The sequence below is a fragment of the Sebastes umbrosus genome, chromosome 23 (genome assembly GCF_015220745.1).
Source record: "Sebastes umbrosus isolate fSebUmb1 chromosome 23, fSebUmb1.pri, whole genome shotgun sequence".
In the NCBI taxonomy this organism is placed as follows: domain Eukaryota; kingdom Metazoa; phylum Chordata; class Actinopteri; order Perciformes; family Sebastidae; genus Sebastes; species Sebastes umbrosus.
This window is the reverse complement of record NC_051291.1, coordinates 1,373,147-1,389,879: the sequence shown is the minus strand read 5'-3', so window position 1 is coordinate 1,389,879 and position 16,733 is coordinate 1,373,147. Positions and strand designations below refer to the sequence as shown.

General features: G+C 43.0%; 1 protein-coding gene and 1 long non-coding RNA gene across 4 annotated transcripts in view; one reads left to right on the top strand and one right to left on the bottom strand.

The window, feature by feature from the left end:
• LOC119482392 overlaps positions 1-8,804 on the bottom strand; it is a 21,823-nt gene extending 13,019 nt beyond the window's left edge. The window contains exons 1-2 of the long non-coding RNA XR_005205417.1: positions 8,503-8,804; positions 766-777 (exon numbers count right to left, since the gene is read on the bottom strand). This is a non-coding gene — a long non-coding RNA (uncharacterized LOC119482392). The remainder of the gene's footprint in view (positions 1-765; positions 778-8,502) is intronic.
• podxl (podocalyxin-like) overlaps positions 1-16,733 on the top strand; it is a 21,622-nt gene extending 4,889 nt beyond the window's left edge. Inside the window, exons 2-9 of one of the 3 annotated variants that reach the window (XM_037759838.1) lie at positions 9,956-10,582; positions 11,224-11,439; positions 11,503-11,699; positions 11,794-11,817; positions 13,285-13,420; positions 15,629-15,672; positions 15,802-15,921; positions 16,136-16,733. In XM_037759838.1, the coding sequence (XP_037615766.1) occupies positions 9,956-10,582; positions 11,224-11,439; positions 11,503-11,699; positions 11,794-11,817; positions 13,285-13,420; positions 15,629-15,672; positions 15,802-15,921; positions 16,136-16,333 (1,562 nt within the window). In that variant the 3' untranslated portion in view covers positions 16,334-16,733. Of the gene's footprint in view, positions 1-9,955; positions 10,583-11,223; positions 11,700-11,793; positions 11,818-13,284; positions 13,421-15,628; positions 15,673-15,801; positions 15,922-16,135 lie in introns of all 3 variants that reach the window. The other 2 variants (XM_037759837.1, XM_037759836.1) reach the window with 2 other exon arrangements.

Here is a 16,733-nt window from a genome sequence, read left to right as displayed (position 1 = left end):
AATCCATGTTTCTGAAAAGATTCAGAATGACATCTTCATCTTGTGAACGAGGTCTCCGGCTCTCCTGGACGGGGCTTCATGTGCGTCATGTGCACGACTGTTTTCTTGGCTGGGCGCAGCAGCTTCCTGAAGTCTCCGCTGGTTGTCACGGTGATCACAAAACTTCAGGAAGTCACTGCGCCCAGCCAAGAAAAACTCCTGGCACATATTCGGCCTGTGTTAACCGGACAGATATGAGAGTGGTGCTGATTTTCACATTCACTCCTGACGGATAATGTTGAGCTGTTCCTCTGAATATTATTCAAGGAGATGTAAGATTATTGTGTTCAAAACTATTAAATCCTTCAGCTCAGTTCTCTGTTCTGTTACCTCGATGATCTGGGGACAAAAAAATTTTCAAAATGAGGCGTGTTAGGTTTTCTTCACAATGGCCATTGTTTCATTGCAAATCAAGCAAACTGGACTTCCTGCAGGTAGAATGAACATGTATTTCTCCTCCATCTGTCTCCTCATAAACACGCCGTTTTCAGTCAGTTTCTCTTTGCATCGGCTCCTTTTGAACACGCTATTTTACTTTTTTCTATGCCTTCTTCTGCACCTCCAACAATGCTCACTGCTAACTACAGCTGAACATTCATCTGAAAGGTAAACATGTTGTCAAGATGTGCAGCGTTTTAGTGAATCATCAAATGATTACAGTTTTTTCCACAATCGCTAAGACACATTCCTTAAAACCTTCCACCCTTTTCTCAAAACTGTCAGCACAAACTTTTCAAACTACATTCACAAAAACTTCTTGCAAAACCAAAACAATGTTGTCAGATCAGCCTCCAACACTACTGAGTCTTCATTACACACTACATCAACACAATGTTCAGGCCATGTAGCATGACAAATGTTTATTGTTTACAATACAGTAAATACATTTTGCATTTCCAAAAAGAAAAAAAAAACATTTCATAACTCAGTGGATTCAGTTGCTGACGGCTTGGTGCCAGATACCACAGCAGATCTTCAGAGGTCTAGAGGAGTCCATGCCTCCACGGGTCAGGATGACCTACTGAATATTAGTCAGGTGGTCTTAATGTTCTGGCTGATCGGTGTATAAAGCATTTGGCTCGTGAACTGGAAGATCATCAGTTATCTTAATATTATCTCTCCTCTCCAGGACTTCCTAACCCCGACGCAGACCATCTCTCTGTTGTGTTTGCGGGTTCACGACTTGTCCGTTTCCTACAAGATAACGGGCGGTCGGGGGTTCCTGGCCTCGTCTTCGTCCACACACCGCTGCCTGCTTGGCACACACTCGTCTGGGGTCGGCTGCGCTGGCTGGCGTACACACACGGGAGTGAACGGAGAACAATAGATGGGGAAAAAAACACAAAACTTTTATCAACATCCCAGTTCCCAAAGGAGGGCGTGGCGGCAGGAGACGGCCTTGAAGCCGCCCTCGCCCTCTCCCTCTCCCACTGCAGGGAGGCTTTTCATCCAGTTGGATGAGAATAGAATATTTCCAGAGAAGCCGTTGGTTTCGTTTCATGAAAAACAACTTAGAGACTTAGGATCTAATCTGGTGTTCTGTTAACGTGTTGTTGAAAACAGGAAAAACTATTCTCAAGAGAACAGAGGTCGTGGTCGCTCAAAAAACAAACACAACATGCAGGTGTCCTCATTTTAAATCAGTTTTAAATACATACTCATCTGTGTTTATTATCTACGCCAACCATTCCCGTAAGTTACTACGAGCGACCATGGACGCATTAATTAAAGTTATTTTTATAAAACGGTCGCTATGTCCTGACAGTAGTGCATGAGACAGGTAATCTGAAATCATGTTCCTCTGTGTCCTCCGGTGCTCCTAACGGCATCTGAAGGATTTCACTGACCGGAGGAAAACAACCAATCAGAGCTGATCTGGAGCCTTGCCGTCTCTGAGCAGCTGTCAATCACTCTGAACTCCGACCAAACGGTCAAACTAGGCAGCGCTGATCAAATATGAATCAATATTCTGTTACTGTAATGCCTATTTCTCTCCTCAGATGTTCTCAGAATCATCTTGTAGTGAACGGTTTAGCTGTAAAATGAGAAAGTTTGTGACGCCCGCAGCCAAGTTGGCTTGTAGATCTGAAGGTTATATACCTACCTGTTTGTAGATTTATTTTGTTTGAACTTCTGACGATGTTCACTAATGGCAAAACACATCAGCGACCGTAATGTGTGGCGAGCTGTCAAGGTCCTCCTAATTCGTAAGGATCGATATCCTAAACTTCAATTTTGAAATATATATCACCCCTTTGCTTCTCTTTATATGGGAAATTGTCTTTTGCACGTACTTTATACATTTCTGATGATTGACAGATGACAGATGAATAGACCGGTGATATATAATGTACGATTCGTATGCTACACCCTCCATGATGGCAGTGCGCCCCAGAATGCTCCGTGATTCTCATTCCCTGTAATCATGGGTTCAGTTTAGAAACTTTAGAAACTTAGTGGCATATAAGTTGTGTTAAAAACCTCAGAAGACTTTGAAGAGTTGTGATGGAGGCTTGTTGTTTGTCTTCCTATACACGTCGTCTCAGATGTAGAAATTTACCTGCAAATTTTTAGATTTCTAAATCCCGGAGAATCCACCACAGTGAGCGTGTCGTCAGGACCCTCCGATACCTGATAGTTCACATAAGAAAAGATCTTTTGATGTCCGTTTGCTTATTTTTTGACAACAAAATTCATAACTCAAGGTCCCCTTACTAGCTTTTTTTGAGAGTTTTAATAATGTCGTTGAATTTGTCAATGTTTAATGTTTGTCTGCAGATAACGCGTCCTTGAACGCCCCATTAGAGCTACTTTTTAAACCAGTCCCTGCTCCCAAACACAACCTTGACAGATGTGCTGTTTATTGTACCAGATAAGATATCTCAAGGAAAGTTTTCAGTCTCTGCAAATAGATCTTCACAGCGTGCCGATATGTGCTGAAACCAGTCAGTCTTGAACTCTGGTTTGTTTTGAAAATGGTTGGCAACAAGTTTGATTGGTAGTCGCTGTGACCCTTTAGGATTTAGAGCAGAGTCGATGCCAAAGAGGAGAGAAAACTAACACCTGCAGAGTAATTCCCAGTCAATCACGATTCAGTTTTATAGCTCAAACCTCCATTGGTAATGCAACTCACATTCCTGACCTCCCTGGAGGACCCTGAAGGTCCGAGGCAGCCCTTTTTAGGAGCCGCGTTGTTCCGTCCAGATGCGCTGGATCTTGGATCTTGTTTTTAAAGGCCAGGCACGGCTGGCATGTTCCTTCAGGGAGGGAACCTCTGCTCTCTGTAAAGCCGAGCGTTTCATCACTGTCTGATGCCTGCAGATAAAGAGCCGCTCGCCTTCACCTCTTACTGTAACCCCGCACTCCCCTCCCTCTACCCAGCATGCCACGCTGCACGCCCAGGTGTCTATTAATCAGGCCTGTGGCTGGTACCGTCATGGACCTTCGCTCGCCGCCTCCTCCTCCTCCTCCTCATTCCTCTCCTCACTTCATCTTTCTCATCAGTCTTTTCATCTGCCTCATCACTTTGTGTGAACTCCCGTCACTCCTCAGGTTTTAGGAAAACAGAAAACGGCTGCTGCTCCATTATAGCGCCGAACAAAATGTGTGTGCGACATGAAACGTGCCGACACACCGAGCCTCTCTTCGTTCTCTATAAGGTGTAAAACACCACTGGATTTGTCTCTTTTACTTGTTTTTGTATCATTCCCTATAGTTTCATGTATATAGTGTATATTCCCTATGTACTGTATATGAGTTAGGGCTGTCAATCAATTAAATATTTAATCGCGATTATTAGTTGATCACAAATTAATCGCACATTTTTTTTATCTGTTCTAAATGTACCTTAAAGGGAGATTAGTCCAGTATTTAATACTCTTATCAACATGGGAGTGGACAAATATGCTGCTTTATGCAAATGTATGTATATATTTATTATTGTAAATCAATTAACAACACAAATCAATAACAGATATTGATCCAGAAACCCTCACAGGTACTGCATTTAGCATAAAACAATATGCTCCAATCATAACATGGCAAACTGCAGCCCAACAGGCAACAACAGCTGTCAGTGTGTCAGTGTGCTGACTTGACTATGACTTGCCCCAAACTGCATGTGATTATCATAAAGTGGGCATGTCTGTAAAGGGGAGACTCGTGGGTACCCAGAGAACCCATTTACATTCACTGATCTGGAGGTCAGAGGTCAAGGGACCCCTTTGAAAATGGACATGAACGTTTGGAGCGTTATTTAACCTCCTTCATGACCAGCTAGTATGACATGGTTGGTATCGATGGATTCATCCGGTTTTATAGTTTCATATAATTCCAATATCTTCCCTTCACTTAAACGCCGTGGAAATCCCACTTCAGTTTGTCTCTACATGATGTATAAATAAAGTTATAGTACTACAGAGAAAACATGCTCAGTGTATTGTAACACAGCTGTAATGGTTTCAGAGACGAGCCTGCTACCCTGCGCTGTGTGTGTGCGTTATGTGTGTGTGTGTGCGTGTGTGTGCGTGTGTGTGTGTGTGTGTGTGTGTGCGTGTGTGACGGAGCTCAACATTGAACTTTTACCATCAGCACCCCCCCACAGCTCACATAAACACACATACCAGTCTGGTCTCCAAGGACAGGGAGTGTGTTGTTTGTGGATAATGTGTGAAAAGGTGCCAGCATGTGTGTGTGTGTGTGTGTGTGTGTGTGTGAATGTGTGTGTGTGTGGTCAGTCATTTCCATGTGGCCGTTAGATTTACGGTGTCTCGGACCCCTCTTCACTTTCTCCCCCCCCCGTCCTTCCTTCTCTCCTCCCTTTCACTCGTCTCTCTTTTATTCCCACCGAGTGTTTTTACATTCACAGCTCCTCACCTCCCGTCACAATGTGAAGACCTCCAGTCCCACGGAGAGCTGAATTACCTCTCTCTCAAAGGGGACAAGGATGGGGGGAGGGCAGCTGGACCCGTAAAAAGGATGGGGGGGCTGCGGCGAGGGAGTAGCCCGTTCTTGCGTGGCCACACGTGGGGGCCGGAGGGGCCTTTGTGTGGCTGTCACACAGCTAACGGGCAGCTTTGTCCCGCCGCTGCTCCGGAGCAACAGCTACATTTATTTATTTACTCTCCTCCGCTTGGCGAGCGCGGTGCACGTTCATGCTCGGACGTGCATTAATCCGGGGTTACAGTCGGAGGGGGTGACTGGATGGATAGCCGGCACACACACAAACTGTGCCATGAAACTCAGTGATCGCAAAATGAATCCCATATTTCTTTTGTATGTATATATTTATTATTGTAACTCAGTTAACACAAATCAATGACAGATATTGATCCAGAACTCACTGAAATACGTCACTAATGTTGCTCTCCTGACCGTGAACTTAGCGACCTCTCTGACCTCCGTCTGCTCCTCCGTGTCTCTACCTGTCCTTTAGAGTGAATTCTCTGTGATAGCGTGTCGTTCTGCTGTGTGTTTCGTGTCGTGGTGTGTTTGACCTGATCCAGGGTCAGACAGCAGACGGAGGGTGTGAGAACCGACCTGCTGTCCTTTCCCTGGCTCTTCTCTCTACTTCTTCTTGGCTGGCTTCAGTGACAGGAAACACTTCTGTTGATTTGGGCCCGTGTGCGCGTGTGTGTGTGTGTGTGTGTGTGTGTGTGTGTGTCTTCTAATTTTGCAATAAGCGTTAACTAAACTAAATGGACTTCAGTTGTTTTTTTCCGCCAGCTGTTTCTATTGTTCTCATTCAGGTTAGGTATGTGCTGTATATCATTAGTGCTGTAGGGACGTTTGTCTGCAGCACATGAAAAACAAAATAAAGTGATTTTAACACATTAACGCAATCGATCTTTCTGAGGTTGTAGCGGCTCAGTTGTAAAGCTAGAGTGAAGATACTGATATCATCTGAAACTAGAAAACCTGATGAATCCATCGGTACCAACCATGTCATACTAGCTTCTAGTGAAGGAGGTTAAATAACGCTCAAAACTTACGGTACATTTTGGTGAGAAAAACATTCATGTCCATTTTCAAAGGGGTCCTTTGACCTCTGACCTCCAGATGTGTGAATGGGTTCTATGGGTACCCACGAGTCTCCCCTTTACAGACATGCCCACTTTATGATAATCACATGCAGTTTGGGGCAAGTCATAGTCAAGTCAGCACACTGACACACTGACAGCTGTTGTTGCCTGTTGGGCTGCAGTTTGCCATGTTATGATTGGAGCATATTGTTTTATGCTAAATGCAGTACCTGTGAGGGTTTCTGGATCAATATCTGACATTGTTTTGTGTTGTTAATTGATTTACAGTAATAAATATATACATACATTTGCATAAAGAAGCATATTTGTCCACTCCCATGTTGATAAGAGGATTAAATACTTGACTAATCTCCCTTTAAGGTTCATTTTGAACAGAAAAAATGTGCGATTAAGTGCTTATCTCACTTCTAATATGTTACTATGCTCATTCTAAAAAAAGAGTGAGAGTTATTCTAGTAAGTAACTAAAGTAACGGCTCTTTAGACGTAAACAAACTAGTAAAAGGTTGTGTGTGTGTGTGTGTGTGTGTGTGTGTGTGTGTGTGGTGAGGAATGAGTGGGCGAGGGGTAAAAACAGCCTTAGTAGCTGATAGCAGTGGGAATTAACCGGCGCTGTTGCCCGCTAAGAAACAGACGCATCAGTGACAGCTCGGGTCAACGGGGTCACGCCAAAAACAAGACGCCACACCTGGGGGGGGGGAGTGAAAGAGGAGACAGCAGGACGGGACGAGACAATGACTGATTCATTATGAAGACATCACGCCAGATAAAGTGAGTGTGGTTAGGAGGAAAGATTTGGTCACTGGAATAACTTAGTGTGTCAATCTGCAGCCTTGAATCGTCTTTTGGAAAAACTCCGACATCAGTGGACTGAATTTCCTTCATGTGATGTCATGTTGGAAAGTTTTACAGTTACATTGATGAGAAAATCCTCCGTTATGAACACAGTTTAAAAAAACAGCTTTAGTTCATGTTTGTTGCATTTCTGACTGTTATCAGGCCATTAAAGAGGCTTTATCAGTCACTATCAGCACCATAGATATGGGTCAGTAGGGGCCTACTACACCTACTACGATGTAAAAACTACAACTTCTTTAGGTTTAAGCAACAAAACTATAACTTCTTTAGGTTTAAGCAACAAAACTACAACTACTTTAGGTTTAGGCAACAAAACTACAACTTCTTTATGTTTCAATAGATGATAAAACCTACTAGTGGGTGTAATAGGCCCCTATTGACCAACATCGATGGGGCTTAAAGCGATTGATAACACCTATTTAATGGTCTGGTAACAGTCTAAAATCGGCTGGATTCAGGGTCTCTAACGTAACGTAAAAAGCCGTCATGAAGTGAATCTTATATGCTGTCATAAAGCCTCAGAGGAGCGAGTCTCTCATGTCCTGTAGCTCAGAACACTCAGCTCAATCAAAGGAGTCCTCTGAGCGGAGATCTCCGACAGCCTCGCTCTCTTAGTAACGGTGTTTACGGCAGCAGGCTGAGGGGCTAATAAGTGATGTTGTCGGTGCTTTCCAGAGACAGGACAGGCTCGGCTCTACCAGCCTCCACTTGACCTTATCTGCTCACTCCTGACACCGTTCTAATGCTGCATTCACATGCTGTTGGAATTACTGGCCAGGGTATAGCTCGTGAGAGTATCCTGAACAGGTTGTGGGGGGAAACGTTTGTTTATGTTATACAAAGTCTGAGCAACAATTCCTTACATGCTGAACATTTGATTCAGTATGAACTTTAGGTGGCTTATAAGCTTTTCAGGGATTCTTGAACATCAGATAAAGAAGAGTGAGTTATGTCCGAGCACATGGAGCTTTTAAAATATGTTTCTTACTGTTGCTGACTGGAGAATTTGCTGCAATAAATGTAGGTTGTTGGAGGTATCCATGAATTAGTGACATTTTAACATGTAAACTTAAAGATTAAGTCTTGTGAAATTCATTACTTTTACCTCCGCCAAGGCCAAAGGCCTAGGAAGGAGGTCTTGTTTTCACCAGCGTTGGTTTGTTTGTCTGTTAGCAGGATTACTCCAGAAGTCTGCGATGGATTTGAATGACATTTTTTGGAGGGGTTGGGTGTGGCACAATGACCAATTCATTAGATTTTGGTGGCGATCCGGTGGTTTATATTTAAATCCCGGATGAGCCCCCAATTGTTACGTTCCCCAAAAAAAACTGAATGACAGGGGTTGCTACTGGGAAACCAGCAAAACTAAACTGCACACAGAAATAATAATAAAAGGGTCCCTTGGGATCTAAAAGGAAACTGAGGGGAACATAACTCCCCACAACCGCCCACTAAATCTACCAGAAATGATGATACACCAACAAAGAAGGTATCGGACCAATATGAGATGTAAGTTGGGAGTCACTGAGGGGGGACACAAAGAGAAGCAGAGGCTGGCTAAAGACACACACAAACCCAGAGAGCCAACTGAAGGTGTTGACTCTCTGCAGACACACAACCAACTGAGCAGCCAACCTGCTGATATAGAGCCTCCCAGCCAGGCTGATTATCAGCAGCTGAGGGGGAACACAGGTGACTCCAATGACTCCTGATGAGCAAGACTCAGAGAAACCTGCAGAACCAGATCTGTCAGGATCCCTCTGACCAGAACACGGACGAATGGATTGTTGATTTTGGTCTTTTCGTGAGATTTGTTTACAATAAGAAAACATATATAATAGCCTTATCGTTCCGATGTGACCTAAACACGCCACACTGATTGCCGTGGTGACTTGTGAGAGGAGGATTTGTGTGGTATCCGTCGGTAGCAGGGTGCACTTCGATTATGAAGTATTTTGAGAGTCAAAGTTCATTCTTGACGACCATTTAGTCTCCGTTCTGGAGCTTTCAACTGCATGTACTCATCAGTAGTTTCAGTTTGCTCGATGGACAATGGAGCTTGTTAAAACACCGTTATGGTCCTCTGAGGGAGTATCACACTGATGATCCGGTGGCTGTGTGTGGATGTTCTGGAGGTGGGTGGAGGTCAGAAAGCCCGGAGGTTGTGGGGGGGGGGATGTGTGGGTAAAGCCATTGTTTTCTGCCCGGTGGAGTCAGGCGGCGAGGATTGTTCAGTCCAAACGGGGCCGTGGTCGCGGGGTGTGGTGCTTCCAAGTTTATTGTGTGCGGCATCCTGTCCTGGTCAACTATAAATAGAGGAACAGAAGAAGACGGAGCGCTGTTGTGGCCGAAGCGTACAGCTGTCCGCAACCGACCGCAGGAAGTCCAGGGGTCAGAGGTCGACGCCAGCTTTGAATTTGACCATTAAAAAAAATGCTATTATTATAAATGAAAGCTGCAATAATCAATACCTTTCTATTAACCCATTTGTGCCCAAAGACTGTATTTAGTATGATAAGAGACATTTGATCTGATTGGTCAAAAGTCTTGAAATTTGGTACGGACATACTTTGGGCAAGTATCTAACTAATCTAAAAAAATGTAAAAAAACGTTCCTGAAAAAGTCTGAAATATGTCAGAATAATGTCTGAAAAATACTAGCTTGTCATGGAGGTTAAATAACGCCCCAAACCTACGCAACATTTTGGCGAGGAAAAACTGTCATGTCCATTTCCAAAGGGGTCCCTTGACCTCTGACCTCCAGATGTGTGAATGTAAATGGGTTCTATGGGTATCCACGAGTCTCCCCTTTACAGACATGCCCACTTTATGATAATCACATGCAGTTTGGGGCAAGTCATAGTCAAGTCAGCACACTGACACACTGACAGCTGTTGTTGCCTGTTGGGCTGCAGTTTGCCATGTTATGATGGGAGCATATTGTTTGATGCTAAATGCAGTACCTGTGAGGGTTTTAATTGATTGTAATCTAATGATCGTGTTTTTCTCTCCTTGCAGGCTGTTTCTGTTCAAACGGCGACAGTCAGAGCGCTGTGACTACGCCGGCGACTGCTGCGTCGACGACTGCGACGACTGCTGTGACGACTGTGACGACTGCTGTGACGACCGTAACTGTTCCTAGCCCAACTGGAGTGCCATCGATCACTGATCCCGGGAACACAAACAGATCTACTGAGGCGACGACATCCGCAAAGCCGACTACCACGGCCACCACGCCTGCTGTCGCGGTCAATAAACAGCCGACTATATCCACGCCTACAGACAAGCCCAACACCACCCAACCACAAGCATCCACTGTCACAAAAAGCCCAACAGCAGCATCTCCCAGTAGCGTCTCTGGTGCCCAGACAACTGCGAGGACTACTGCCACTCCTGCAGCTGCTGCTCCCTCCCTCAGCCTACCAAACGCCACGACCCCGGCTGCAGGAGCCAACAGCGGTTCAGCGGTGTCGCCCAATGCTGCTTCCACACCTCAGACCACTGCAGCCTCCGTACCCAGTAATACTGGGACTGCAGCGCCTGTCAATCAGTCTGGCGATGTGGGGACAACCAAGACCCCAAAGGTGTCGACAGGTGCCTGTACGTCGGGACAGCAGTCACCGACTCACACCACCAGCGGAGCAGGTCAGTTCTTCTGTGAACCCCCCCCCCCCGAATACCAACAGGAAACAACACACCTGATGGGAGCGACTGAGGGTTTATTTAAAACTTGTAAAGGCCATGAGGCCATCTGTGGTTCAGGAGGTAGAGCAGGTCGTCCGCCAATCTGGAGGTTAGCGGTTCGATCCCCGGCTCCTCCGGTCCACATATCCAAGTGTCCTGGTTGAATGGGTGAACATGTAGTGTAAAGCGCTTTGAGTGATCGGAAGACAAAAAAGGTGACATATAAATGTCCATTTACCATAACTTATCCAAAACAGTTGACTTGAAATAAATCTTGTGAATAATAAAATAATAAATGCTTAACTAATTACAAAGATTGAGCTAATTAAAGGGACTGTCTGTAAGAATCCTAAATGTCTTGTTAACAGCTTCACCTGTGTCTGTTAAGTCAACTAAAGTCAGCGTCCTGTTGCTGGCGCTTGTGCTCGCTCTACATAGACATGAAGGAGCATCGCTCAACACAGTGAGGAGACACACGTCAGCTAAAAGCACAATATCACTCTATATTCATTATTTAATTAGGTGGTTTCATAAAGATAAAGACTGCTGTGTGTTTCACTGAGCGGCTCAGAGGGTTGTTGTGCATCACATGTTGTTTCTAGTTGAAGGCACCAACACAACAACTGGGACGACCACAAGGACGCATCAGACAGCATCGAAGAGTCCAGACCTGGCTGGGGACACCGGGAACACCACCGGGAACACCGGGAACACCACCGGGAACACCGGGAACACCGGGAACACCACCGGGAACACCGGGAGCGCCACCGGGAACACCGGGAACACCGGGAACACCGGGAACACCGGGGACACCGGGGACACCGGGGACACCGGGAACACCACCGGGGACACCGGGAACACCACCGGGAACAACACCGGGAACACCGGGAACACCGGGAACACCGGGAACACCGGGAACACCGGGAACACCGTCTCCCTGTCCACCACGACCAAGGCAGGACCTTCTGCAGCAGTGAGCTTCAGTACCACAGCTGGAACTACGTCTCCGCAATCCACAACAACCACAACAACCACCATCGTCTCCACCAGCACAGCAGCTCAGCAAAAGACGTTCTCGGTGAGATGAGGGAGCAGACCGAGCTTCACTTTAACACATATTACTGAAATACTTTCAACTGACGCAACTTCTTTTCTGACTTTCTTTTCTGCAGTTCTCTCTAAACAGCGGACAAGTGGTAAGATATCTTTAAATCTGTTTCAGGCATCAGACTAGTTTTCTATTCACACAAACAATAGACGTGATAATAAACACAGTTCCTGCTCCGACTCTCGTCGACTCTCACCGCTATTGTCCCGTCCAACGGGACGCAGGCCTCCGCCCTCTTCCACTCCTTTCTTCACTGACATTTACTCCACCAAAGTCCCTCCAGTTTAAAGATGGAGAATAATTGAGCAACATCCTGCAGGAAGAATAAGAACAATAGGACGTGTTTTTCTTTTATATATATTGTAGCATCATGTTCTTTTTAGGGCGTTACAGCTTTTAGTTGCAGATGAACGAACTGACTTGTTCTGCTTATGTGACTTTATTCATATAGTTAGACATCAGAGGTCAGAAACCTGCGTCTCGTCAGCTCCTCTCCAGTGGCTCCCTCGGGATTTATAAAAAAAAAAAACTGTTTTTTTGTTTACATTTTCATTTGTATTTATCATTGTTGTAGGTCTATGGTACGACGGTACGACGGAGTATTAGGGCCACATTGAGGAAAAGAAATACATCTGAGATAAAGTCATAATATTATAAAGAAGTAATTTTACATGTTTTTTTTTCTTTTTTTCTCGTAAAGTTATGACTTTATACTCGTAATATAACATCTTTTTTTCTCGTAAAGTTATGACTTTATACTCGTAATAATACGACTTTTTTGTCGTAAAGTTACGACTTTATTCTCGTAATATAACATCTTTTTTTCAAGTAAAGTTATGACTTTATTCTCGTAATATTCTGACTTTATTCTGTAAATTTCAGATGTTTTTTCCCTCAATGTGGCCCTAATACTCCGTAATACATTGTCTCTTTGGCACTCACTGCATTAGACTTATATACTATATACTTAGACTATAAACTGTGTTACCTTCATCACAATGATCACATGTTTTTCGCTCCAGACAGATTACAAAAAAAAAAAAAAAAAGGACTTTCCCTTTAAATGTTCCAGTTAAATATATAAACTAGTCATTAATATAAATGTACAACTTTTCATTACCAATATACAAGTCAAAGAGAAACTGTGAGTACTTCCCACCGCTGAAGGAGGCTCAGGGTGGATCCAGCAACAGGACAGGAAGCAGTGAAGCTCACTATATAAAAAAAGGATTCCAGTCACTGGGTGGAAAAAGTGTCTTAGTGGGAACCCTTCCTGCCTTTCACTAGTTTCCTTCGTTCCCACACCTCTTTTATATACTCACCGTCTCTCTCTCGGACTGCCTATGCAGCTGTGCCGTTCCATAACACACCAGAAATACTCCACACATCACAACACAGCACAGGAAGATATGACCTCAGCTGTCACCTTTGACCTTCCCGTCCAAACACTGACATCATGGTAGAAGCTCGGAGATTGAGTCATTCACAATCATTCATGGAAAGTAAATTATGTGGCTGATTTAGATGTTTACAGATGTGTCATTTCTCCCTTCAGGAAAAGGACGAGAAAGATCTGGTGGAGGTGTGCAGGCGGCTGTTGGTCAATTTGCAAGATGGAAACTGCACCCTGACGTATCGTCAACTTGCCAACGACAAAGTACAGTTTGACTGTGTGGAGATAAATGGCAAAGGTAAACAGCCGATTAGACTGTTGTCAGGTTATTGAATAGACGTTATCAGTCGCTATAAACCCCAGAGATAGACACCTAAAGACGTTATAGTTGTATTGTCTAAACCTAAAGAAGTTGTAGTTTTATTACCTAAACCTAAAGAAGTTGAGTTTTGCTGCCTAAACCTAAAGAAGTTGTAGTTTTATTGCCTAAACCTAAATAAGTTGTAGTTTTATTGCCTAAACCTAAAGAAGTTGTAGTTTTGTTGTCTAAACCTAAAGAAGTTGTAGTTTTATTCCCTAAACCTAAAGAAGTTGAGTTTTGCTGCCTAAACCTAAAGAAGTTGTAGTTTTGTTGCCTAAACCTAAAGAAGTTGTAGTTTTATTCCCTAAACCTAAAGAAGTTGAGTTTTGCTGCCTAAACCTAAAGAAGTTGTAGTTTTATTACCTAAACCTAAAGAAGTTGAGTTTTGCTGCCTAAACCTAAAGAAGTTGTAGTTTTGTTGCCTAAACCTAAATAAGTTGTAGTTTTATTGCCTAAGCCTAAAGAAGTTGTAGTTTTATTCCCTAAACCTAAAGAAGTTGAGTTTTGCTGCCTAAACCTAAAGAAGTTGTAGTTTTATTACCTAAACCTAAAGAAGTTGAGTTTTGCTGCCTAAACCTAAAGAAGTTGTAGTTTTGTTGCCTAAACCTAAATAAGTTGTAGTTTTATTGCCTAAACCTAAAGAAGTTGTAGTTTTGTTGTCTAAACCTAAAGAAGTTGTAGTTTTATTCCCTAAACCTAAAGAAATTGTAGTTTTATTGCCTAAATCTAAAGAAGTTGTAGTTTTATTGCCTAAGCCTAAAGAAGTCGTAGATTTGTTGTCTAAACCTAAAGAAGTTGTAGTTTTATTACCTAAACCTAAAGAAGTTGAGTTTTGCTGCCTAAACCTAAAGAAGTTGTAGTTTTGTTGCCTAAACCTAAAGAAGTTGTAGTTTTATTGCCTAAACCTAAATAAGTTGTAGTTTTATTGCCTAAACCTAAATAAGTTGTAGTTTTGTTGTCTAAACCTAAAGAAGTTGTAGTTTTATTCCCTAAACCTAAAGAAGTTGAGTTTTGCTGCCTAAACCTAAAGAAGTTGTAGTTTTGTTGCCTAAACCTAAAGAAGTTGTAGTTTTATTCCCTAAACCTAAAGAAGTTGAGTTTTGCTGCCTAAACCTAAAGAAGTTGTAGTTTTATTACCTAAACCTAAAGAAGTTGAGTTTTGCTGCCTAAACCTAAAGAAGTTGTAGTTTTGTTGCCTAAACCTAAAGAAGTTGTAGTTTTATTGCCTAAGCCTAAAGAAGTTGTAGTTTTATTCCCTAAACCTAAAGAAGTTGAATTTTGTTGCCTAAACCTAAAGAAGTTGTAGTTTTATTACCTAAACCTAAAGAAGTTGAGTTTTGCTGCCTAAACCTAAAGAAGTTGTAGTTTTGTTGCCTAAACCTAAATAAGTTGTAGTTTTATTGCCTAAACCTAAAGAAGTTGTAGTTTTGTTGTCTAAACCTAAAGAAGTTGTAGTTTTATTCCCTAAACCTAAAGAAATTGTAGTTTTATTGCCTAAATCTAAAGAAGTTGTAGTTTTATTGCCTAAGCCTAAAGAAGTCGTAGATTTGTTGTCTAAACCTAAAGAAGTTGTCGTTTTGAAAGAAGTTGTAGTTTTGTTGCCTAAACCTAAAGAAGTTGTAGTTTTATTGCCTAAGCCTAAAGAAGTTGTAGTTTTATTGCCTAAGCCTAAAGAAGTTGTAGTTTTATTGCCTAAACCTAAAGAAGTTGTAGTTTTATTGCCTAAGCCTAAAGAAGTTGTAGTTTTATTGCCTAAACCTAAAGAAGTTGTAGTTTTATTGCCTAAGCCTAAAGAAGTTGTAGTTTTATTGCCTAAACCTAAAGAAGTTGTAGTTTTATTGCCTAAACCTAAAGAAGTTGTAGTTTTATTGCCTAAGCCTAAAGAAGTTGTAGTTTTATTGCCTAAGCCTAAAGAAGTTGTAGTTTTATTGCCTAAACCTAAAGAAGTTGTAGTTTTATTGCCTAAGCCTAAAGAAGTTGTAGTTTTATTGCCTAAGCCTAAAGAAGTTGTAGTTTTATTGCCTAAACCTAAAGAAGTTGTAGTTTTATTGCCTAAGCCTAAAGAAGTTGTAGTTTTATTGCCTAAACCTAAAGAAGTTGTAGTTTTATTGTCTACTAACAAATACTTTTGAATGTATCTTGCAGTGAAAACCAACCTTGCAAATCAATACTATGAAGACATCACCAAGGTAAGAGGGTCACTACACTATCTGGATGGTATCATCAGAACATGTAAACACTGGTAGTCAGTGGTTCAGATTCCTGCAGCCGGACACTAACTGTCTCTACACTCTTGTTGTTTTATTCTCTGCTTATAGAAACCGACAGATAACAAAACCCTGATAGCCATCCTGGCCTCCTGCGGAGCTCTGCTCATCATGATCGTCATCCTCGCCGTCTGCGCCTCTCACCACCGCAAACCGTTCAACGAGAACCAGGTCGGTGGAGAGTCTTCTACGTGGCCCAATGATCCTTATCCTCAAGAAGTGATCAGATATTACTAGCTGTTCTTTTTTCTTTTGGCCTGTGAGGATCAATAGTGTTTCCCTGTAGCATCCAGTGGTCCCTACAGTATATGATTTATTATTTATTCAGAATCAACATACAGAATCAAATATGAATACAGTTTTTTGTCCTTTTTGACCTCTGCAGCAGCACCTGACGGAGGAGCTGCACACGGTGGAGAACGGTTACCACGACAACCCCACGCTGGAGGTGATGGAGGTGCAGCCGGAGATGCAGGAGAAGAAGATGATGGCGCTGAACGGGGAATTCAACGACAGCTGGATCGTCCCCATTGACAACCTGCTGAAGGAGGACATAGCCGACGAGGAGGACACTCACCTGTAGAGACGAAGACGAAGACGAAGGAGGAGACAGCGACAGGACCTGACTAGTTCCAGCCACACCAAAAACACCCTTATCTTACACTCCTGGCCCTGGGATGGATTGTTGTCCCTGAAGCCACAGAAGACTTTTCTCACAACAGACACATCCTATAGAGAACAGCCACACCCCCGTATTAACGCTGTCTGTCCGTCTGTCCGTCTGTCTGTCTGTTATAGTTCTACGGTAGTTTTATACACAGTGGCCTTGGAAACATGTTTGAATAATCCACTAAATCAATCACTGTTGTGCCTACGCAGGATAGAAATAGGTGACTTCCGAACCCCCAGATTGTGCCTTTTCTTTAAAAACAAAAAGAGTTGATTTGTACACAAGCATCTGTAAATAAACTATTTTTATGTTA